The sequence below is a fragment of the Crinia signifera genome, chromosome 5, assembly GCF_055691185.1.
Source record: "Crinia signifera chromosome 5, ASM5569118v1, whole genome shotgun sequence".
Classification (NCBI taxonomy): domain Eukaryota; kingdom Metazoa; phylum Chordata; class Amphibia; order Anura; family Myobatrachidae; genus Crinia; species Crinia signifera.
The window spans coordinates 281,695,614-281,720,844 of NC_139221.1; the positions used below are offsets into that span (position 1 = coordinate 281,695,614).

The 25,231-nt window shown below is 42.3% G+C and overlaps 1 protein-coding gene across 1 annotated transcript in view; it reads left to right on the top strand.

Moving 5' to 3' along the window:
- Nucleotides 1-24,578, top strand: part of RAPGEF5 (Rap guanine nucleotide exchange factor 5) — a 265,810-nt gene extending 241,232 nt beyond the window's left edge. Inside the window, exons 20-26 of the mRNA XM_083189111.1 lie at nt 721-899; nt 2,045-2,135; nt 4,295-4,345; nt 5,877-5,964; nt 6,800-6,864; nt 13,697-13,751; nt 19,423-24,578. Coding sequence (XP_083045237.1) covers nt 721-899; nt 2,045-2,135; nt 4,295-4,345; nt 5,877-5,964; nt 6,800-6,864; nt 13,697-13,751; nt 19,423-19,541 — 648 coding nt within the window. The 3' untranslated portion in view covers nt 19,542-24,578. The remainder of the gene's footprint in view (nt 1-720; nt 900-2,044; nt 2,136-4,294; nt 4,346-5,876; nt 5,965-6,799; nt 6,865-13,696; nt 13,752-19,422) is intronic.
- The last annotated feature ends 653 nt before the right edge of the window (nt 24,579-25,231 follow it).

Sequence of the window (25,231 nt, forward strand, 5' to 3'; positions counted from 1 at the left end):
GTGGCGGTTACAGATGTCCCCAGTAGTGGCGGTTACAGATGTCCCCAGTAGTGGCGGTTACAGATGTCCCCAGTAGTGGCGGTTACAGATGTCCCCAGTAGTGGCGGTTACAGATGTCCCCAGTAGTGGCGGTTACAGAGGTCCCCAGTAGTGCCAGTTACAGAGGTCCCCAGTAGTGCCAGTTGCTGATCATGTCCCCAGTAGTGCCAGTTGCTGATCATGTCCCTGGTAGTGCCAGTTACATGTCATGTCCCCAGTAGTGCCAGTTACATGTCATGTCCCCAGTAGTGCCAGTTGCAGGTGTCCTCAATAGTTCCAGTTACATATCATGTACCCAGTATTGCCAGTTACATATCATGCCCCTAGTAGTGCCAGTTACATATCCTGTCCCCAGTAGTGCAAGTTACATATCATGACCCCAGTAGTGCAAGTTACATATCATGCCCCCAGTAGTGTCAGTTACAGATATCTCCAGTAGTGCCAGTTACATATCATGCCCCAGTAAAGATGTCCCCAGTAGTGCTTTTAGCAAAAAAATTCCTGAATCTGTGGTTTTCTGAATAATTTTGATAAATGCTATCTGAATAAGGGATACTCAACCTGTATTTAAATAACATAGCTATAACAAAGCTATATTTGTTTCATAGGTCTGCTACAGTATGTGTCTACCATGTACTATCACCAAGTCTGATTAAAAGTAACATTTCGTTTGTTTTGCAGCAAGAGCTGATCTACTTTACGTTCAGCAGACAAGGGAAGGGGGAGAACACGCTGAACCTGAGTCTCCTGCTTCAGAGATGTAACGAGGTCCAACTCTGGGTGGCCACTGAGATCCTGCTATGCAGCCAGCTGGGGAAGCGGGTGCAGCTGGTGAAGAAGTTCATCAAGATCGCTGCCCAGTAAGTGAGAAATTTCCTCTTATTTCTGTAACAGTAAATGCCTGGGCAGCATGTATGATATGTGCTGCAGCATGAATACTGTGAAGACTTTGTAGGGATCATTTGACCCTAAATTTTAGACAGTACAATCTGTATATAGAATACAGCAGTCATATGTGCCTATATCATGCGGTCTCCCAGCCCTGGCACAGCATTTTAAATTCCATTGTAGCAAGTCCGAGGAAAACCTGATGCTTATTATTATTATTATTATTGGGATTGCGAACAAAAACAACCGCTCTGGACATGAGGAAAAAAATTGATCAGATCTTTACATAAATAATATTTAGTGATCTGCACATTTTGCAGCATCTGCACTGCGCACATTGGCCGCAGTGCCCCAAAAGCTGTGGATTGATTGGCCTGATGCTGGCTTTTGGGGGTGGTAGTGGGTACCTTTTCAGAGTATGGGTGCATATTGGCACCGTTTTCTGGGTGTGATGATGACATCGACTGAATTTTCGGATGCAGCTTCAATGGCCCCGGCAGCGTGATTTTGGTGGACACCCTGAGTATCCTGAGTGCTACTTAGATATCGGGTGTTCACGCACTTGAGCCAATGCTGTGTCTTCAGGCACAGCAGCAGAACAGAGAAGCTGACAGTGGGAATATTTTTCTTAAGTCGCCTCTTGTAGCTGTTGCATAATTTAGCACAGCAGCTGTGTACAAAGATGCAGCAACTGTGCAATTATTGTCGACCTCTGAGACATCCCCATACCTCTACATCCGGATTACTATGGAGAACACTGAGTGGTTTCCTTTGTCAGATAAATTGGTGTGCAAAATGTTCATGTAAATTCATAATACTGACATGTCGGTGAATAACGTAGTTAATACATCGAGTGTTCACAGGCAATGTGCTAGACACTTTTCATAGTTGTAAAGGCGCTGGTGAAAAATTCTTCAAAAAGCAGTGAAATCGGATGCGGTTTCACCAGCAAAGTGGCAAGGTTGATTTTTTGTCTAGGATGGTGAAAAATCGGACCTAATTAAGTAATCCCCTATAGATTGTTGTGGTAGAGTTACTAGCACTTAATACAATATTTATGCGATAAATGCTAATCCGTAATATTGGTTATCCTATATGTATTGTCTTTTCCTAACAGTTGCAAAGTTCAAAGGAATTTGAATTCATTCTTTGCCATTATTATGGGGTTGAACACGGCATCGGTCAGCCGGCTGTCTCAGACTTGGGAGGTAAGTTGTGACAGCAATGTTCCTTCTATGTTTTGTGTTATGGATCATTAAACAAATAGGTAACAAAAAAAAAAATATATAAATAAGCTGTTTAACCCCTTCAGTGCCAACGTTGCTGTAAATATTTTTACAGCAACAAAATTTTTTAACAAAAATATTTGTTAAAAATTCCAGCGCCGCTCACAGCGACTGTTCTTTTTTTTGGGGGGTGCAATATTTAACTAAACTTCAATTAATTGACTTGGCTGTATTTGTATTTGTCTCAAAACAGCGCTCTTACCACCTCTATCTAAAATTAGGGAGGATTTAAAGTTCTCAGTTTTCTGTTCTTTCCAGGATTCCTTCCCACATCGGTGAGATAGGAGAAAATGAAAAGAAGAAAATACAATGGTGTAGCAAGTCTTGACAAATAAGTTCCTCAAAAAAATCCTAATATGTTCCACTCTAGGGCGTGAAGGGATTACTTCTTATGGGGTCACCGTAGTGTTGAGATGTTAGTTTTTGCTTACACTTGCTTACATAAAGTAAGACGCCACCATACATATAAAGGTATCTTTCACCACCTTCCTTCTCCCCGCCTTCTTCTCTTGTCCTTCCTCTCAGGTGTGGTTTATGAAATGTAGATGAGGAGGTATAGTATCAGTGTATAATATTTCAGAGAAGGTAAGGTAAATTTTCACAACTAGCCTGGCTACATATCCAATGTTGCTATGGGATGTGGAGGTACAGTATAATTTTTAAGGATCACCCTTGTGTTATATAAGCCAAGTTTGCTTACACTGTGCTTACATTAAATAAAGCACCACCATACACGTAAAGGTATCTTTTTCTAAATTTTCATTTCCTATGGAAAAAGATGGAGGCTCACGTTTATGCTTACTTGCAATCTCTGCGGATCCTCATATCAGGGTTTCTTTAATGGTCCTCGATCCCAAAAAGGAGAGATGCTTCCAAGTATTTCACAAACTCAATTTATTTTTAAAAACGGAACAATAAAAAGGTAAAACATTGGAGTTAGCAAACGGTCCATACATGGGGCAAAGGTGACCGGAACACACTCACCCCAGATAGGTCCTGACCAGTGTAATTACCTAATTAAAAAAGCCACCAACGCGTTTCGACTACTGTCTATCAACATTGGGTATGTAGCCAGGCTAGTTGTGGAAATTTACCTTACCTTCTCTGAAATATTATACACTGATACTATCCCTCCTCATCTACATTTCATAAACCACACCTGAGAGGAAGGACAAGAGAAGAAGGCGGTGAGAAGGAAGGTGGTGAAAGATACCTTTATATGTATGGTGGCGTCTTACTTTATGTAAGCAAGTGTAAGCAAAAACTAACATCTCAACACTACGGTGACCCCATAAGAAGTAATCCCTTCACGCCCTAGAGTGGAACATATTGGGATTTTTTTGAGGAACTTATTTGTCAAGACTTGCTACACCATTGTATTTTCTTCTTATTTTCTTCTTTTCATTTTCTCCTATGTCACCGATGTGGGAAGGAATCCTGGAAAAAACATAAAACTGAGAACTTTAAATCCTCCCTAATTTTAGATAGAGGTGGTAAGAGCGCTGTTTTGAGAGGAATATCTACTTGTTTTCTTGTATATTTGCCTTAGAGGGTTTGGCGACCCCCTATTTTGATATTCCTATTTGATAGCTGCTCTAAGCGCAGTCTAGATTGTCATTCACTGTATTACTGTATTTGTATTTATTTATACTAAAAGAACAGTCGCTGTGAGCGATGCCGTAATTTTTTGGGGGTATTTTGAGGATCGCTCGCATCGACGTTGGCACTCGAAGGGTTAAAAGCTGTTGGCACAATAAACTTTGTCTTAGTTTTGAATCTTATCATAAAACGACTGTAGCATCTCCTGTGGTGGGGATGGTGTCAGCCATTCGGAGTAACCCAGCTGGCAAATAGCTGCCTGTTTATCCAGTCTCTATATATAGAGGCGGGACTGCGCCCAAGTTTTACTGTCAAGCTTTAAACTTTGCTTCTAAGCTCCCTGTTACCATATGAAATTGGAGAGGAACGTACTTGGCATTCATAGCACAAAATCCATGTAGAGCCTTCAAAGTCTCAACTTTGTTTTGTGTGTTCCTGTGCTACGGGGTAACATTATCTATTCTCTTTATGTTCATTCCAAGAAAATCCCAGGAAAGTTAAAGAAACTCTTCTCTGAACTTGAAAGCCTGACGGTGAGTTTCTTGCTATGTGTATACTGGTCGCAGCGCAGTGCGGGTAGTTAATATTAATTACAAGTGTGCTCATCGCTCTGCAGAAAGCCGACGCAGGCGCTTTATCGGATAAACCAACATTCATCAGGATTCGGCACTTCCCTGACTAGTCTGTAGTGGCATCAGCGAGCATTAGGGAGCTGTCATGTTTGTTAGCTGAATTAAACCTCTCTGCTCCTCTGTGTGTACTGTATGTAACAGATAGATAATGTGCCGGGGTAATTACACAGATCTGTAATACCACAGCAACAATCAGGAGAGAGCCTGCATGAAAAGAGTGTGTACATCTCGTATGTGTACAAGAAACAACATGTCATAACATCAAAGACGATAATTACATTTGACAAAGTTACAAGAACTGCACAAATAAAGAACGTTGTGTCCTTCTCAAAATATTGCAGCTGCAGGCATGTCGTGTTCTGAGGGGATGAGGTGGTCATACCTGTCTCACATAAGATACATTGACTACATATGTCTCTAGCAGTGCACTTGGGGTCCAGGGTCGCAATATTATAGATGGGGTGGTCACTTAGATGCCCCAACACTGCCACAAATACCCGTGACCGTTACACTCTGCACTGACACATGCCACCAGCTGGGCAGAAGGCAGCTACCGGGTAAAAGCTCTGGCACCAGCGGTGGCAGCAAGTTCAGGTGACCCCCCTCGGTGTCAGTAACCTATAGTACCTGTGCTGGGAAGCAACAGCAGAACTCCCAGCAGTTATCATATGTGTGACAGAGGGGGAGGCCATGGCTTTTCTCCTCGCCCGGCCCCAGATGTTAGGGTTAGTTACCGACTGGCAGTGTCTAGTCTAATAGCAGCACTGCACCCTCCCTGCTAACCACCCTTTCACCGGCCTCCTCCAAAACCCACCTCCACCACCATGGCACACTGGAGAGGGGTAGTTCCCTGCCTGCCCTGTGACACCTCCCTCCCAGCACCGCACATGGGGAAAGATGATTCTCCAGGACTGGATAAGATGTGGGTACAGGCAGCATCAATTGTATTGGTGGTAGCCCCACAAATGTGTTGCCCCCGAGACTCCTGTCTGGGGAATGTGTAAATCAGCAGTTCTGGGAATTTTGCCAGTGGGAATTAAAGCCATTTTATTAAAAGCAAAACTTGGCGTAAAGAAAGAATCATTTTTTTTTTAAAAACTGCTGAAAAGTTGACAAAAAGCAGCAATTTAGCAAAACTGCTGAAAGTTGGCAGCAATTTGGTAAAACTGCGGCCACAGTGCACACCTTTACCCCGCTGTATAAAAATAGGCTGCCAAACCTTTACTGGACGTGCCCAGTAGTCATGTTTAGGTTCTTTAATACATGAATTCTTTCAAACTTACTTGTTTTTATTTTGTATATAATAATGCTTTATCAGTAGGTTACATGCACAGACATATTCATTGAATCATATGATAACGTATTTGGTATGATGTTCATGCTTTCTATGGCAAGTGGAAATCCTGACTTTACCTTCAATGCACTCTTACAGGATCCATCCCTAAATCACAAAGCTTACAGAGACACTTTTAAAAAAATGAAGCCGCCAAAAATCCCCTTTATGCCATTACTCTTAAAAGGTGAGTAAAGTATTGATAGGGCTCTAACAAAATGATTGGTTTTGATTTACTTGATGAAAGTCTGCGTGTGTATCCATCAATACTGAGAACCATCAGCTAGAGTAATCCTGCAATGCCGCAGGGCTTGTGTAGCAGCACACACCCATAGTAATATGCAGTAGTCCCTCATGACAATCATTAATAAACCACCATCTAGATAACAATGAGAATGTCCCAGTATTTATATATTGTGCCATGTTCATTCTTGGTTTTGAAAATGTTTCATTCTATCCGTTTAAATTCATGTCCGATATTTCAAATAAATGTATTCTGATTTAAGAATAACCGGAGCACCCATGTATATAATTTGCGGCTCAATTATTTCATCGCCTCCATCTCTTAAAAGACAGCTGTATCCAGTGCTGCTTTAAATGCAAATTGCGTTCTAGCACCGATGGCTTTGAAGCTTTGCTGGAGCTCTTAAGGATCTCTGGTAATTAAAATTTACAGCTGAGTATTGCTCATGAGGATGTTCCAGTATTTATGAATGTTAAGTATCTTAATTCCCTCTGACTCATCTGTCTGCCCGGACTGATGGATGCAGAATACTTTGGTCGTCAATAACATTGCTCAGTACTCATTTATAGTTCATTCGGAAAACAAACTTGTGTTCTAGATCTAGAAAGTTCAAGAACATAGGCAATGTGTTTTATTGGATTTGTATGCACCTGGCTGTGCTTTGATTTATTCTTTAGATGGTCAGGTAAAACGATATGCATTGTATGGCATTGGTGGCTGAGTGTCTTATATAATGCACAGTATTTAATACATTATTTGTTTCTTTGGCTTGTTGTAGATGTCACATTCATTCATGAAGGAAATAAAACCTTTCTGGATAACCTTGTCAACTTTGAAAAACTGGTAAGTTACTGAAGTCATTTTATGTATATATAGCTTTCAATTGACTTCGAGATAATGCCAGTATAATAAGTGGCATAATTATACATATATTATTTATACACCTATTAACACCATTTATATATTATTATGTCCTGCTTGTCTTAGGCAGATATTTATAAATTAAGTCACAGGTTTTATCCCAATACTGTGAAATGTGTATTTACTATGCCCATCAATGAATGCTAATGCCCTGTACACACGGTTAGATTTGGATTATTTTTCTTATATAAGCAAAATCTAATCGAAATCGAATGGACATTAAAAGGTTTTCAGCCGCATTCGATGCCGAATAGATCCCAATGCAAGGCATCGAAATCGAATAGAGAAATAGACTCTGCAGGCAAGACTATATAGTCCTAAGTGAATGCGGTTTTGCTTGCCGGTCCATTAGATCCTGATTCGATCACATTGGAATCAGGACCGAATCGCACACAAAATCGCACCATATGAACACCCTATGACTGTAAGGGTTTCTTTGCACACAGCTAATTGACCCACAGCTGTTGCTGCATAATAATACTGGACACATATTGTGTGCATACAAACAAAGAAAAGATTAGGTTAGCAGCATGGTTTGGCAAATATAGGATATAGTATATTAATTGACAACTATCATAAAGCTTTTTGTATTATACCTAAAGAGATGAGAAACAAACATTGTTTATGTGAATGTGATGCGGTCTGGGGTGTGATTGGTCGGTGACAATACAGTGATAGTCTCCATGGTTATTACTGCAGGAACCCAGCTCTTTGTGATGCAGCAACTGAATCACCTATCTGCTTATATGGCCGACTTCAAAACCGGTGTGGCATATTACATTATAACACCTTTACAGTGGCTACAATTACAGTTTATAAATGCATTCTCCGATAAGCATGGACACTATCATTTATTCCCATTACTCTTTGCAAGTTGGATAGGAACATGGGTAAAAGTACATTTTAGATAATTCCATAGTGAAGTCCAGGTCTGGCCTTCGCTGGGCAACTCCAGGATTAATGAGTATTTAAGACAATGCAATGTGACATATGCTGTATTCCTTGGTTCATTATCCTGCTGGAGTATAAATCATCTCTGACATCATCGGTCTCCTGCAGTGTGCGGCAGGGTTCCCTCCAGTGTTTATCCAAAGCCTGAATCTGGCATTGTACATGTACAGTATACCCCCGCCACCCTGCCTCACACATGATATGCCAATATAATGCCTGGCACAGAGGCCACAAAGGTTATTCTTGATGTTTTCAGACCATAGACTGTTCCTCCACCTTCTGCAGAAGTAAGAGAATATAGCGCCCATTTTCTATAAAGCACAGATTTGTGGGGGCCCAGAATGTTGTCGTTAATTGTTGGTCCAATCTCTGCCATTGGAGAGTTGCAATAGATCTCTTGGGGATGACCTTCACTATGGGGGCGATTCAGACCAGCTCGTGTGGGTCAAATTAGCTACCCTGGCCGATGTTCGGGGTTTGTGCATGTGCGAATATGCGCATGTGCAGACCCCTGGAGCATACTCCTTCGGTCAGTGTCGCACTCCCTGGAGTATTCGCTCAATAGTGGGCGGAATGTTCAGCAATTTATGGGTGAACCCATAGAAACGCTCGGCTTACCCCTACGGAAGCAATGCCTGCTTGTGGCGGGCAGCTGACATCACGTGACATCAGTGCCCACCCCAAATTCGTCGGGAAGCGTACGTTAGAAAAGTCAGTCCAGCGGGGGGGGGGGGGGGGATCATTCGATGGTGCGAAATCATTGAACGATTTCTCCTCTGATGTCAGAGTTTTGTTGTATATTTGCCTGAATGTAGAGACAAATGCATCAACCATCACCCGGCTATGCCAGACCAGACTGCTGAGACCAGAGAGCGTACGTACATTTCCTCAGGAAGTGGAGTCTCCCACCAATGCTGCATACAACAGACAGATACCTCCACCTCTTGTGCACGCTTCTTGTGCACACCCTACTGTTCAAGCTATGCTAAACGTTACTTTATTTTGCGCATTGGGGATAACTTTCAACAAACTGTAGAACAGTCCTATTATTGTCACTGAATCGTTTTTGAAAAAAAGGAAAAAAAATCTCTTGATCAAGCAATCCGTGATATCAAAGTCTTCATTGCTGTGGCTGCCATAAAGTGCAGTCACCATCATGACATTTGCATGTAGACACCAGAATCTCAACATTGTCGACATACCGCACATTGACATTCTCATGTCAAAAATATGACCGCCAACCAAACATTTCCAAACCATAAATGATATTTTCACAAATGCAATGTAAATGCGTATTCAAGTCTTGCACAGCCTGTATAATCTCTCGGCCCCTAGTACCTTTTGTACTGCAGTAGAAATAGGAACACTTTATTATGCGGTAACTGTTTATATATAGAGCATGTTGGTAGTAAACAGTGTATTTTTAGATGTGCTCGGCGATTGCAGATCCGTCTGTTACAATATCTGTGCACTAAGTGGCTGGTTGTTGTTGTCATGTGGCCCATTAGAATAGCCTAAGTTCACGGTGTTTTCCATGCTGAGATCCATCTCTTGTTGTTCTTCCTCTGTGATACATCAACACTGCTGGAAGATTGATAATCGGGAAATCATTTCCTGCCTCCGGCGCCCAGTATTGTTTCGTGTTTTCAGAAGCAATAAACATACCCCGCGCAGGCCTTGTTTCCAGCTCCACTGTTTTGTTCATCACAGTTGATGCAAATAAGTTGTCAACATGCAGCCCTGAAGATTCTTCTTTTGTACTGTTTTTATACATTGTCTATTGTTTTAATTCTGCGGTGGTAGCAGCCTTTTCCTAAGCAGGAAGAAAATCGACATTTTGGCTCTGTATATATACTGTATCTGTGACCTTAAGTCCAGATGTGCGCAAAACAGAGATACAGGGCCTCACACACATGTGCTGGGAAGTTGGGGAAATACATATATGAAATAAATAAAGGGCAGACTTCAGATAACTTTTTTTGGTACTTGTTTCCTAGCACGGCCACAATCACGGCCATCGGGGGTAATTTTTAGTGGCCTGCGACGCGACCGACGCGATGCCCCCGATTTTTCCATTGAAATGCATTGAAAACAGTGAAAAATCAGGTCGGTCGCGTCGTGTGCACCTAAAAATGCTTAAATGGTCCAGACGCGATGCCCACGATTTCCCCATAGGGAACAATGTTAAATGCCTCAATTTACCCGCGATGACCACGATTTCCCATAGGAAACAATGTTAAATGGATCAATTTACCCAAATCAGCATAGGGAAGAATGGTAAATGGGCCAGAAACCCCAAAAAAACCCACAGAACAGTGGAATGTCCCCCCAAAAGTAGTTGACGCCACCCCGCCATCAACGTGAACCCGAAGCGTGGCGAGCGCAGCGGTACGCGTCCTCCAACCTTTTCATGCCCTACTATCCACGTCGGCGAAGCGTGGCGAGGGGACGCGGATACCTTCACAGGTAAACGTGTCCCTTCGCGGGCTTCCCAGGTGTCCGCGTCGCCATGGACACTTGGGAAGCCCGCGAGGGGACGCGTATAACTGTGAAGGTATCCGCGTCCCCTCGCGGGGCTCGCTGCGCTCGCCACGCTTCGGGCTCGGTGGCTCGCTGCGCTCGCCACACTATTTTATTCTCAACTCCACGCCGACGTGGATAGTAGGGCATGAAAAGGTCGGAGGACGTGTACCGCTGCGCTCGCCATGCTTCGGGTTCACGTTGATCGCGGGGTGGCGTATAGTACTTTTGGGGGGACATTTTTATGTTCAGGGGTGTTTTTGGCCCATTTACCATTGTTCCCTATGATAATTTGGGTAAATTGAGCCATTTCACATTGTTTCCTATGGGAAATCGTGGTCATCGCGGGTAAATTGAGCCATTTAACATTGTTCTCTATGGGGAAATCGCGGGCATCGCGTCTGGCCCATCGCACCCGATTTTTTTTAGCGGCCGCGATGCCCCCGATTTTACCCCCGATGACCGCGATTATGATCGTTGTGGCTGTGCTAGGAAACAAGTACCCTTTTTTATATGTTTTTCTTCCCGTAAGTTTTGCTTTTACCAATTGAATTGAATCTACTGTTAGCGCACAGTAAAGCAAAATACATAGGTCATTCTGTAATCAAGAACTTGAAATGCTTTGGTTCCTTCTGACGCAATTCTTGGAATGAGCACCAAAGACATTTTTTATCCTGTTTTTGATGTGCTTTTGATGTGTTTGTGTCTGAAATGAGCATTTCTTAAAAATCTCCACAATGATAGCATTAGCGGTTTCTTTTAATTCAGGCTTTTTTGTTTACAGAAATGTTTTGTGAAATTTTGATTTCAAGACCACAGTGTTCAGTTGTTGTTTTTTTTGTCAATACCTTCTGCAATACCTGCCACTCGCCTTATCTTGGCTGTGAGATCTCAGCCACCAATACCTGCTGCAGTACCTGCCACTAGAATAAGCTTGGCTGTGAGATCTCAGCAGCATATACTGTACATGCTGCAGTACCTGCTACTAGCCTGACATTGGCTGTGAGATCTCAGCCACCAATTCTTGCTGCAGTACCTGTCACTAGACTAAGCTTGGCTGTGAGATCTCAGCAGCATTTACATCCTGCAATACCTGCTACTAGCCTTATCTTGGCTGTGAGATCTCAGCCACCAATACCTTCTGCAATACCTGCCACTAGCCTGATCTTGGCTGTGAGATCTCAGCTGCAATACCTGCCACTAGCCTGACCACGCCAATACCTGCTGCAATACCTGCCACTAGACTAAGCTTGGCTGTGAGATCTCAGTAGCATATACATGCTGCAATACCTGCTACTAGCCTGATCTGGTCTGTGAGATCCCAGCCACCAATACCTTCTGCAATACCTGCCACTAGACTAAGCTTGGCTGTGAGATCTCAGCAACATATACATGCTGCAATACCTGCCACTATGTATATGTGTAGTTATTGTCATTGGAATGACTTGTTATTTAAAAAGACACAGGGCAGTATTCAATGAGAAAAATTGAGTTTGTGCTTTTCTCGCCTTGGCAAATGGTAGAACAATAGTTTTGAAAACTGCAAAAAAAACTGAAAGTCAGTAGTTTAAAACAATATTAAAAAACCTCATTAACCACATGAAGAGTATACAATAAACTGTACTTGTATGGCAACGTGACTGTGTTCTTCATCAATTTAACAAGGGAATATGGTTATCATTTCAACAGTCAATAGACAGGTGGGCCTATGTCAACAAGGTTAAAGTTCAAGTTGCAGTAATTTACCATTATCAAAAGTGTAAGCATCTTTAAAATACATAGTGCCATTATTATAGTCACACCTATCTACTGATTGTCGACATAATAAATGTGGAACGGACGTATACGCTGGCGGCTCCTACCTCATTAAATGAGGTGGGCTGCTGGCCGCACTGCCGGCACCACTACGCTGTTTCTTTGCTCCCAGTCTCCGCTGCTGATCACGCTGCTCAGGTCTCTGCTGCCGATCACCGCTACTGTAATCTCCGCCGCTGATCACTGCTGCTCCCAGTTCTCACCGCCGTCTGTTGCCCCAGAGATGCCACATGTGTAGTGTCGGCGACGGTTCTGCGCATACCCCCAACTTACGTGGACTGCATTAGCTGCAGCCTATAGATGTTAAATTTGGCCGCGCAGCAAGGCAGGGAGAGGCTTCCTACAAGAATATAGCAGCTTGGACTGGCAGTCCCGGAGTTAGGGAACACCTCCCAATGGGAATGCCTTACCGTGGATGACTGGCAGGTCGGACTTCCAATCAGAAGTCAGTGCTAGTAAGAGTGAAGCCAGTGCAATCTCATGGACTGCAACTGGCTTCATTAAGGCTGAGCACAAAGGCGGATTTTATCGAGGGGGGGGGGGGGCTGTAGTTCTGCAGCCAATAGATAAAAACCGCCACTGGATGTATGTGTATTGCTTTTACAAGGATAGGTGCGTTGCAGAGACCATATGTACTGTAGATTTAAAAGGAGCAGATTATTTTCAGTTATGTGAGAGTAGCAAGGAAGTAATACCTGGTAACTAGCCCCTTATGTTGTCTATCCAGAGTAAGGGAAGTGAAGGTGAATAATGGCAGCAATCGTGAATAGTGATGTGAGCAAGAAATGGCAGCTGGCGGTACAGATGTAGCTACACAACGCCTGAGACAATTATCTATTTTTAACACATGGCGAGTTAACCAGTGTTATCCTATAGTTTTCCAAGTAACACCTATTGCTGAGCATTACGTTGATTTTATTATCATACTCTCATTACTCCAAGTATTGTTCCACTTCTGCAGCTGTGTGAGCCAGATAAAAAGCCACCAGGCTGTGTGTGCACATGAATCAGTGATTCTTATTAGAGGAAACTGCAGTATGCTATCCAGTCATTCTCCTTCTAGTGCATTATTCAGAATGAGAGCAGTGACTAGATCTATAGATAGGAGGCAGAGCAGGGCTGCAGTGTTGGGGTGAGGAGGGGTAGACATCAGTGGTACCCGTGGTGAGTGGCTGACAAGCCAGTAAAAAAATTTGCCTTTTACTTCTTGACTTCTGTTTTCCTGGGATAGAAAACTAATTTGTAGGAAGATTGTAATAATTATGGTAATTTCCGTGCCAAGTACTTAAGTGACAGTGCTTTGTTAATCCCGCAAAAACAGGAATTTGACATTTATTTTAAGAACTTTTGAATAAATTATAGCTGGGGAATTTACACTTCATTGAATGTATATGATAATGACCTGTTATTTTGTGGTATGTCGTAATGATTGATTTATTTTTGTTCCTTTTTTTTTTTTTTTTTGCAGCATATGATTGCAGATACAGTGCGATCGCTGCGACACTGTAGAAATAACCAGTATGGTAAGTGATCATCTTTGGGTTATCACATACAGTAGTATGAGGTTGGCAACGATTATGTTATTTACAGACTTTGTGGATGCATTAACCCCCAAAATGCAGTCACATCTTAAAAAACTACTGTGTTAAAGTGTTCCACAGTGGATATAGCAGCTGTCTGCCTTGGACCACCACCGCCGCGGACCCCATAGTATGTGCAGTTGTGAATCAAGCACTGGAAAGTGAAACTTTCTGAAGCTTGTTTCTTATAGACAATGCCATCTATAGAGGCCTAGGGTCTTCTTACCGAAGAAGCCTACAGCCAACAGCCACTTCCAGGTAATATACCCAAGAGTCTTTTTGGAAGAGCCATCCCTTGCATAACTATTCATTAATAAATGCTGGTATACATGCAAAACAGATGGCATGTATCACAGAGAATGTGGTACAGGATACATCCCGCCTTTAGCACTAATTGCTTTTGTACATAACCGTTCAAAGCTTATACAGGGACACATTTGTAAAAGACTTCATCGGGTAGACACACAAATTGTGGTTGGGACTTTATATACTGTATACTAAAACATAAAATATACCACTTCTGACCTGTCTTCAACTATTATTCAATCTCCCGCCGCTATTCCTGGCGGGGGATATAGTGGCGGGGCCCTATTCAATGCTGTCTTCCCTGACAGCATTGAACAGGGATCTCGGCAGAAGTTGCCCAACTTTGTAAGCAGTCGGGCACGTTCTGCCGAAAACGGCCGGGAATTGTCAAGCTCGGGGCCGCAGCTCAGCGATATCTGACTGCTTCTCATAGCCACGCCCCCTTTTTGGTGCTTGGCAATCGGGACTTTGAATCCCGCCTGCCAAATCAGTGTCGAGCCGGCCGAGAATGGGAATGGGTCATGGCTGTCCGGCAAGCCCGACAGTCGTGACCCTGCATTGAATACCCCCTTAGAATAACTAATGCATAGTATTTACTTTTGCTATAAATATACCTAATATGGTAAACGTTACCTTTTTTTTAAACTTATTGTGGCAGAGTACCCAGGGGTAGATTTATTAAGCTTGGTGAAGTGATAAACTGTCTGGTTTTTATCACCAGCCAATCAGCTCCTACCTGTGAAGTTACAGGCTTGTTTTGAAAAATAACAGGTAGGAGCTGATTGGTGAGTGATAAAAACCAGACAGATTATCACTTCACCGAGCTTAATAAATCTACCCCTCAGTTTCCTAACTGTCCTGTGCACCTTTTTGCCTGTCTGTTCCTCAGGCACTTTGCAGCCACCAATCAGATTTTTCTCCCCATAACTGGAAGGGAACATTCAGGACTGGGAACCTTTAAGAAGAGGTTCTCCAATAGCAGGCAACTCTTTAACTTTTAAATATATAAATACAGTGCAGTATATCAGCAAACATATCTTACATCTACTATGCATCACATCTGTATCGTTTCTTGGTAATGTTCCTTTTAGACATCCCTTTGATGTCAGCCATATTCTGGCCATAATTAGATGCTAATGAGCGGAACCATAAGGCTTACTGTCAGTTCTCCTGAGAAACTTCCCGTGACATTACTGGAGGAGGTTTCCAGCCATGGCCCTTTGATTCTGAATAATAGCTAATTTTTATCCGGTTTTCTGAAGAACGGATTGTGTGCTACTGACAGTAAATTACAACTAGATTTGTATTCAGTCTGCACTATTAATGTTACATGAAAGCATGAAGCCTCGCCGCCATAAACCATACAAATGTGTATTAGATTGTGTAAGTGCGGTAAGAACTGTAAGAGGAGAAATGAGCTGGATCTGGGTCTATAATCTGGTTGGGAAGCGAGGTGACCTCTACACACAAACACGTTCTGCCTACTAAATAACACACACGTACTGCCTACTAATAACATATTTTTATTGCTGCTTTAGTGTTATTTGCTTTTATATGGCCTTATTTATTTGGGCTTACTCTCTGTATGAAAACAGCACTAAAACCAAGACTTAGCGCACAGTATGTCATTACTCATCTGCCGCTTCAGGGCCAGGGAACGCTAGGAGATGGCTCGGTAAAGGACGGTAGTGAGAACCGCAGCCCCTGGGACATAATAACTCCAGTGTGATTTTTATGAAGACATTATACTAATTTGCTAACCCCTCCTGATGACTGGCTGTTTCAGTACCCGAGGGATTCTCATAATCCTTAACCAAGGCGGGTATCTGGGAAACGTGTTAAAAACACTTATCTGCGCAGGCTGCCTTAACAAAGAGAGCTGAAATGACCCGCAGGCCTGGCGTATATTGTGTCCCTGATTATGTACAGAGCACTGTACACCGAAAGCAGCGAGATGGAAACAGTGTGGGCTGAATGTGCTAAGCTAATATCATTTTCATGTCAATAGAACAGAAGCATTTCATTCTTGACTAAACCCCAACAAGCCAGTAATCGCTCCTCAGAAATCCTCTCGCAGATATTTTATTTAGTTGATCCGCTTGCAAAAACAAAAGTAATTAAAGAGCTGAATGCATGGGAGCAGAATGGCGGTCATGCTATAAATTGCTAAATTCCATAAATCACCTTCCCCAAAGACAGGCTGCGGAGGCGTCGGAAATTCATAAGCCCAGATATACATCGCTCTGTGTAATAGCAGCGGCAAGCCTTGTGACTGTGTAGGCAATATTATATCAGCCTGTATCCTACCTTATAACACATCGGGGGGATAGTGACACTCTGTGATATCCAGAAGTACCATAGGAATGTCATGTGGCACATTGCGGACATCGGCATCACCAATTTCACCCGATACTTCCTAGAGTTGCGCTGAAAAAATCGGCTACTCTCTTTGCACTTCCTCTCACAAGTACTGTATTTTCAGAGAGGGATTAATATAACTTGGGGCCACAGGCAAGATACCAGTTTTGGGGCCCCGTCTTCCAATCCACATATACCCTACTATTTACTTAGCCTACATATTTTAGTAAAGAAGTACATACAGAAAACAAGCTACAAATAACTGAATAACATACATTCATGGTGCATAGGATCCTGTGGGGTATATCTACTGTAGGAGAATAGAGTTGAGCTTTAACACCCTAAGCTATTCAATTTTATACCAATTTCGTCCTGCAGTAAACCCACGGCTAATGCGTGTTAACCCATAGCTACTGAGTTAATTGCCCAGAGCTTTGGGTAGACACGCTGGCTGCGGTAAGGGCGAGACCTACTTAGATTTCTGTTTCCAGGAGGCTGCAAACAGAAACTCACAGCAACTGAATAGCTCCAGGCACTGCAACAAGCCTGTTACCCTCTGTAAGGCCTGCGGTTAAGTGAACGTGCCCCTACACTACAGAGGAAAGAGGAGAATATGGCAGTGGTTAAAAAGTGCACTTTTAAATAACCTTAAACCACAAATTAAATATAAAGTCAATAAAAAATAAATCTAAATCTAGTACAGAGACCAGCATTTTTCTATCTATTTACGGTATTTCTTTCTATTTGTTTTTCTTTCTTGTGTTCTTTCTTGTTTTCTTACTTCACTTTTTTTTTATTTATTTTTTTGTTTGTTTTCTTTCTTGTTTTATTGTGTTCTTGTTTTCTTTATTGTTTTCATTCTTTCTTGTTTTCTTCTATCACTTTACTTTTGCTTTCTTTTTCTTTTTGTTTTATTTTCTTTCTTTTGTTTGTTTTTATTTATTTTTTTCTTTATTACTTTTGCATTCTTTTTTGTTTCTTTTTCTACGAATAAGCAGTAATTGTGACTGCCATTTCTGCTGGAGGGTTCCTTGGGAACACTGCCAGAACTACATTCTGCAATCTGTACCCCATAGACTACAATGGGCTACTGCGATCTGAAGATCGCGGTAGTAGCACAGAGTTTGCGGTAGTAGCAGCAGCCGATATAAATTGGATAGCATTGCATCCCCAAAGAAACCTATGGGTGATGTGGCTGCCAGCGGCAGGTATTGTAGAGTATCTGTACCCCTTCTTAATTTTGGGAGATCCAAGTAGGAACAAAATATCTGAAAAGGTCCTGTCCCTGTGATGTGCTGTGAGGGCCGCCAGGGCTTTCGCGCATGAGTGGTCATTGTTACCACCATGAACAGGAGCCATTTGCAGTGAAGGGTTGTTTGGGTAACCCTGCCAGAAGTAAATCCCACAATCTTTAGCCCATAGACTATAACAGGCTACCGCAATCTGAAGATTTCGGTAGCAGTGGGAGCCAATATTAGGAATACTAAGCATTCCGATATTGGTAAACAGGGCAGCATTGCATCCATGTGGGGGATACAGCTGCCAGCGGGAATGGAGGGATCACAGCAGGTATTGGAGTTACCTGCTGTAAATCCATTCTTACTGGTATTAAAAAAATTTTTTTTACTTTTGTTTCTTTTGTTATCTTTCATTTCTTTTGCTTTCTTTTTTTCTTTTGCTTTCTTTTTTTTAACTTACTTTTTCATTGTTTTTTTGTACTTTTATATATTGCTTTCTTTGTATCTTTTTGTTTCCTTTCCTTTTTAACAATTATAAAATTTATAATACAATACTGGGTCCTTAATATTGCACTCAGATTGCATTGCATAATGCAATCAAATCAGGTGAATGTATCACCTGGCACCTTCAGGGACAAAGGCTCCAGAAGGAGCCTATCCCTAAAATGTGATGAGAGGGCTACCAGGGCTTCTGCGTATGCACGGTCATTGTGACCGCCATGCACAGGATACATTCCCGGCAGAGGTTTCCTGTCAAAAACTTCACATTCCCGATGTTTGTAAATCAGAGGTGAGGTGAAGTGGAGTGTCCTGCCTGGGGCTGTGAGGTGTACCACCCTGCCTGGTGCTGTGACGTGTACCACCCTGCCTGGTGCCCCTGAGTATTCAAGTAGGATATCTGGTACAATGTGCAGCCTATATATGTTGGACGTCAGATGTGATTTGGGACTTTAGTAACTGTCCTCCTTAGATAGTTTTATACAGCTGTTCAACACTAAGTATAGTGATTGTGTGTCCGACCATGCTCACATACTTTTTGTTGCTTGCTTCCTGGAAAAATTAACAGGCACATCCAGGGGGCCTAGCAAGGTAACTGCCTATCTCCGCTGCATGCCCTGTTCTACCCACTACACTGTGGGCTTTCTGCCAGAGAAATTCAGGAGCCTTTACACATTCTGGGCCACAGACAAGTTGGTATCCGACTGGAACTGTGGGGCAGATTTAGTAAGCTTGGAAAAGAGATAAACTGGAGATAAAGCGGAGAAAAGGTAAAAGGAGATAAAGCACAGCCAATCAGCTGTGTTTGAAAAAGACAGTTGGGAGTTGATTGGCTGGTGCTTTATCTCCTTTTACCTTTTCTCCGCTTTATCTGTAGTTTATCTCTTCTCCAAGCTTAATAAATCTGCCCCTGTGCATCTTAAAATTCAGTAAATAAATCCGACACAAAATTCAGTCTGCCACTTGCATGGGGCACACAAGTAGGTGCATTCTGGTGTCTGGTCTATTGTAGGTAAATCCATGCCACGATTTACTGTACATAGATCCTCCCATTAAAAGGAGAAAAACGAGCCACAATGCCCCGCAAAAAACCTAATCTTTTTGATTGGAGCTAGATCTGGATGTCCTTCATTTTTTTAGGGAAAAGGGAATTCTTATATTAATTGTGTTTAAGTTTCTAAAGTTTCTCCTATGTTTTTTTCTATTTCATGCAGCCAGCGACCTCCAGCAGAAGGAGCACCAAGAGGCAAAGTTCTACACTCATCACCTGCACATGATTGACAACCAGCAGACTCTGTTTGAGCTATCTCACAGGATAGAGCCGCGAGTGTAGCCACACCCCCAGTCTGGACAGAATTTCTGCTGATGCCAAGCATGTAGCTTTTACAAGGAAAATATTTTTACTGAGTTTTATCAGTAGTGGACAGAGAAACATAACAGGATAAAAGAGAGAGAGGGAAAATAGAGCGGTGCGTATCTCTCCCAGAGAAAAGGATTGCTGGACTGGAAAGTCCCCTGTGCTTGGTCTCAGCAGCCACCAGTGTTTGTATAAGAGGTATTCTGATTTAATAAAAAATGTGGGACGACTTATACCCCAGCACATGTGCTGATATGGTATTAGCACTTAGCAACTGGATCAATCTTGTCCCTAATGCCAGGAACCACCATGGTGAGATATTCATTACCCTGCCTCTATCTTATAGAACGTGTAAGATACTGTTTGTTTACACAGCAAGGGCATGCATCATTGTCATTAGCCCAAAAGCTCAGCGCAGAGGTTTCCAAGATGTAAGTGAATTGATTTTCCAGCTCAAGGGAGCGGTATAAATATATACTATGTCAGGGTAGCAGAGTGGCCAATACAGAACCAGTCATGCTTCACTTCCTGAGAACCCTAATAACTGTGGATTGGAACCAGAGGCTGTAACTGCTAAACCCGGTCTTCCTGGGATGGTTTAAAGGCACTTTCAATGGGAGCTCCTGTTACATTACACTGTACAGTATGTCCTGTTCAAGGGTGTATTGATACAATTGTAGAGGCCAAATGTATGGGATGCCATCACCACCAAGGGTTATTGAGGATGGGAAAAAATGAGAAAAGGCGCTCCTCACCCATACACCCCCTGCTGCTGATCCCATGCATACAGCACCACATACTACTGTGGTGGTTCGGCTTTTAGGTTCTACGGTGTTTACATCTTTTGATAATTGAACATATTCCTTTTTTTTAACCAATGGTTTAACTATTATGAAATTTGAGGTCCAATCTTTTGTCCACAAGGTGGACAACTTTGTTATTGGGTTGCAAGACATGGATACTGTGTATATATATAAAAAATATTGTGAGATCTATATGTCTTTAAAGTAACTGCGTATAGCAAGAAATGTTCATAGTCAGCGTTTCCCAGTGTCTTACATGCTGCCAGCAGGGGGTGTGGATTCCCACCTGTGCTAGATGACTGAGGGGGGAATTCAATTAGGGAAATGCTGTGTGCCGGACTTATGGTACCACCGGACTCACGTAATGTGCCATCCTGCTGAGAGTCCAAAGGGGGCAAATTCCAAAGCTGCTGCTGGTAATTATACGCCATTGCAAGGGCAACTCATCCCTTTTGCATGCAGGGATGAGTTAATTGACTTCCCCCATGAAAGTCTGTTATTCCGTGGGTGTGAAAGTAGCCTGCCACAAACAGTTACAAATGATAAACTAGATTAGTTCAGTACTTACAGGTTTTACCTTCTAGGTGGCCCGGAGAACGGGATTAATATGTCACTTCCCCCACCCCTGACTGCTCTCGCGGCTTATGCAGTGATATTCTTATAGAAACAGATATCACTTATTTCATGAGTTACTGAGCATGAAATAAACGCACCCGACAAGGCTATGCCTGGAACATAGAAATGAGTTTTTAAGCCTATATAGAGAAATGAAACAACATTTTTCCTACTAACTTATACTGCCTGCAAGTATTTATAATGCTCTATTTTTATGTGGTTATAAATGTAATATTTGTACATAGAATAAGATGTCTTATACATTATGGGAACAGCGGGTGGTGCGTTCCAGGGAGAACGCAAAGAGATGACATGGGTCTGTGCTCTGATGTTCTCTGTGAGCTCTGTACAGTATAGGATCTGCTTATCAGGGTACATGGAGGAGAACCAGCTTATCCCTTGTACACTCTGGGCATCTGTATATTGATACAGACCACAATCATTATGCCACAGCAGTCACTCTGAAGTCCCATGGCAAGTAGTTGTGTCCTTTTACTGTGATCCACATGTGAGTGTTGTAACCTCACCACAGGCCGGCAGAATTCTTAATTATAAATCACTGTTTTCATTATATGTATAGAATTGACATAGCAAAGAGAGGGCGTTACAGTATGTGTTACCCAATTCATGCGTGGTGCTCTGTTTCACATTGACCTGTCAGAAGAGTCAAGTGTTTCCAGGAAATATGAGAATATTTGTACAGCGCTGGACAATATGTTTTAGATTTATCGGAAGTTTTCAAAAGAAAGTCCACTGCTCAAATCCGTCATGAAAAAATACAGTCACTTTATTAATAAAAAGTCAAATGAAGAAAAAAGGGACAAAAAGTCTCTCATAAAAAATACCAACAAAATAATGTTTAAAAAGTACAATGTTCCTTGTATGGGAGAATTTTTAAAGGTAACTCACCAGATTCTTGGAGACATGACACACGGTGTATTCCAGACTGCACGCCGGACCTTTGTGGTAAATGGACTCAAGATGTATCATACTCCCACCCCCCAGAATACATCATCCCGCCACACTGGCCGTTCACATGGGCTATCCCCATCCTCCCACAGTCCGCCTCTGCCCCTATGTATGTGAATGACTCAGCGACTATACACATAATAAACCATGTGCAATCCAAAAAACATTGGGACGGGGCCGAACTCGCTGTATAGATCATCAGAATGACTGCTACACTGGTTACTCTGATTTATTCGGGAAACCTTCTATGACTTGAAGTCAAACCTATCAATGTCTGAGAAGCCAAAATCATATGAGACTGGACATCGCTGCCCTTCATCTGCCATAAGTCCGCCGCCACATGCAGCCAGGCAAAGGGGGTTCTTATCAGTATTATATTCATATCTATTATTGAAAGTGTCCCCTCTTACAATATAACACAACACTGTGTTAGCAGGGGCAATGTCGCCAATTCTAGACGTATGCTTGCTGATGTCGCTATTATTTCTACAGAAATCCAAACATTCTAGTACTGTTAAATAGTTTATTAGGGGATGTCTTTTCTTAAACCCCTTCAGGGGCTTTGAGCATAAGGCTGTTATGTATATAGACTTACAATCATACATAAAGTGTTTGCTTTGCATTTTAAAAGCAAGTGTGAAGGGCGTTCACAGAAGCGCAGTGCAGAATTCTCCTTGGTTACTTGCCTGCAAGCCTAGGTCATATCCCCCCTCTCTGTCATTATGCTATGCTATAATGGGAGAGCAGACTGATAACATAGTAACGTTAGCAGCAATATAATCTTGTGATGTTGCTGCATTTCACTTCAAAGCTGAATATTTACATAAAAAGGGATATGAAGTATCAACGTTGAATGGTAATTTTGTCAATGACATTTCCTATACTGTGTTATTTCTTAGAGCACCATCTTGTGGCTGTTCCTCAGTATGACGGCACTGATTTCTATTATAGTTTAAATGTGCTGTATTTCTAATTGGGTATGTTCAAGGCAGGATCCAGATGATAAGTCAACACCAACAGGTCGACATTGACAAAATGATGACACAAGCAAAAGGTCAATAATGGAGGCGCCTTTCACTAAAGCCTGTGGCTCAAGTATAAGTATAGAATAGTAACATGTTCTTTGTAAGACATATCATCAGTGTATCCTAGCATACCATAGTTAGTTCCTAATATTACTTCGGATTTACGTGACTATTTTGGGTATATTATCAATATACTTGCTTTTTAGACCCAGCAGCATTTGTGCACAACGTAAATGCCTAGATGTTTGCCATATAATACCTTACCTTGTGCCTTTACATGAAGAGTTTTCACACACAACAAGCCATTATTACACAATCCTCCCAATATAAACATTATTTTTCTGGCTATTCGCTGTTATCTGTCACCTATTTCACCAGTGAAATGATGACAGAGAGGATACTTGGTAATGTCTACAGTACTGTTGAGTGTATTCACCCTCAGTGCTCAGAGAAGAACGGCACCTAAATGCTGTATATCCCTGACCAGAAAGGTAGCGGGTTCCCTCAGGACTACTAGCTGTTACAATAACCTTTGCGTTCTCCGGCCAGACTATGCACATTTTTACACCTACAGTATTCCTACTGGAAAATTACCCGAAAGTGAATTAGCCAATATAAATATAATCTTGTTTACACGGTTTCTTAGGCTTATTATTGATCTAAATACTTCTCACTAAAACATTAATTTTGCATCCCAGCATGCCTTGCCATAGTTTTAGAATTCCCTAACAGCAAAACTGTGGCAAGGCATGATGGGACTAGTAGTTTCACAACAGCTGGAGGGCCTTAGATTGGACATGTCTGCAATAGGTCGACACCAAAAGGTCAATATGCAATAGGTGGACATGGTCAAAGGGTTGACATGAAAAAGCACCAAAACGAGCAAAGCACCAGGCCCAAAACATGGCAAGTGTCCTAGCCATGCAGAGATACGCCTTACACTAATTGGAGATCCATTTGCACAGGTCGACATTGACACAAAACATGTGAAAAAACTTATGTCGATGTATTTTGTCGACGAGTTGACCATTTTGACGTATTGCATGTTGACCTATTGACTTTGACTGTTTATCTAATAATCCGATTCTGATGCCAACAACTGAAATGTAGGAACATGGTTTCATTCCTTAGATGGTTTCATTTGCCTATACAGCAGATGGTCAGTATTTGCTTCTAGTGCTCCTGCTGGAGGAGAGTGCTGCGTTGTCGTTAGGTCAGAGTGCCATACTGCTGCTGTGTGTGTACATATTGTGGTGATTGTGGCCCCAGGTCACCTGCGAAGGGATAAACTGAGTTCTCCTGCCCGCCAGGTCTACTCTAACAGTCCCGGTGAGCATGAAGCAGCCTGGCTGCGGATTTCCCCAGGACCTCTGTTTACAGGCGCTTTTTGTATTTACTTGCTATGTCACCTCTGTATATAATACGATTTGTGTATTTATTAGAGCTTGTCAGCAATAATTTCAATGTATAATTGCCAAGCAATATGAGAATCTAACTTGTGTAAGCCACTGTAATATTCTCTTGCATTTCAAATGTTTGGACTTTTTTTTTTTTTTTATCTCCCTTTCAAAAATAAATTAAAAAATCTGTTTAAAGTCTCAGACTGACTTATGCGCTTCTTCTCTGTGTGTTTAATAATCCATCATTGTATTGGGACATGGCAGGATGTTTGCTCCCTATTAGTAATGTTCTAGAAAGTACACTGTCATATGAGAAGCACACTATGGGTCTAATTCAGAGAGGTACACTAACCCAATGGTTTGCATACATCTCCCATGACTGTAGATCTGGGCCCCATTTCTGGGGCATGCCATAACAATAGTAAGTGGCAGCTTTCTTGGACACAACTTCTTTAACCAAGGTAGTATGAAAATAACTGCCATTCTGAAATTTGGGGCATGGCCATGCTGACAACGCTCCTGCGAGGCCATGTCCCCCATTTTCGCCACTGTGGGGGCATGGCCAGCTGTTGTGAAACTACACATTCTAGCATGCTTTGGCATAGTTATAGCATTCCCTAATAGCAAAACTGTGGCAAGGCATGATGGGACTTGGAATTTCACAACCATCGGAGGCCATAGGGCGGGATGCTCTAAACCAGAAATGCCGTAAAACCCCCATTATGAGGGTTTTTACAGCATTTCTGTATTCTCTAACCCCCCTTCACAGCGTCAGCGCTGTGGAGGGAATAGCCAGCAAAAGCTGGCGATTCCCTGCAGAAGCCTATGGGCTTCTTACCGCAGCGATGTGTGAG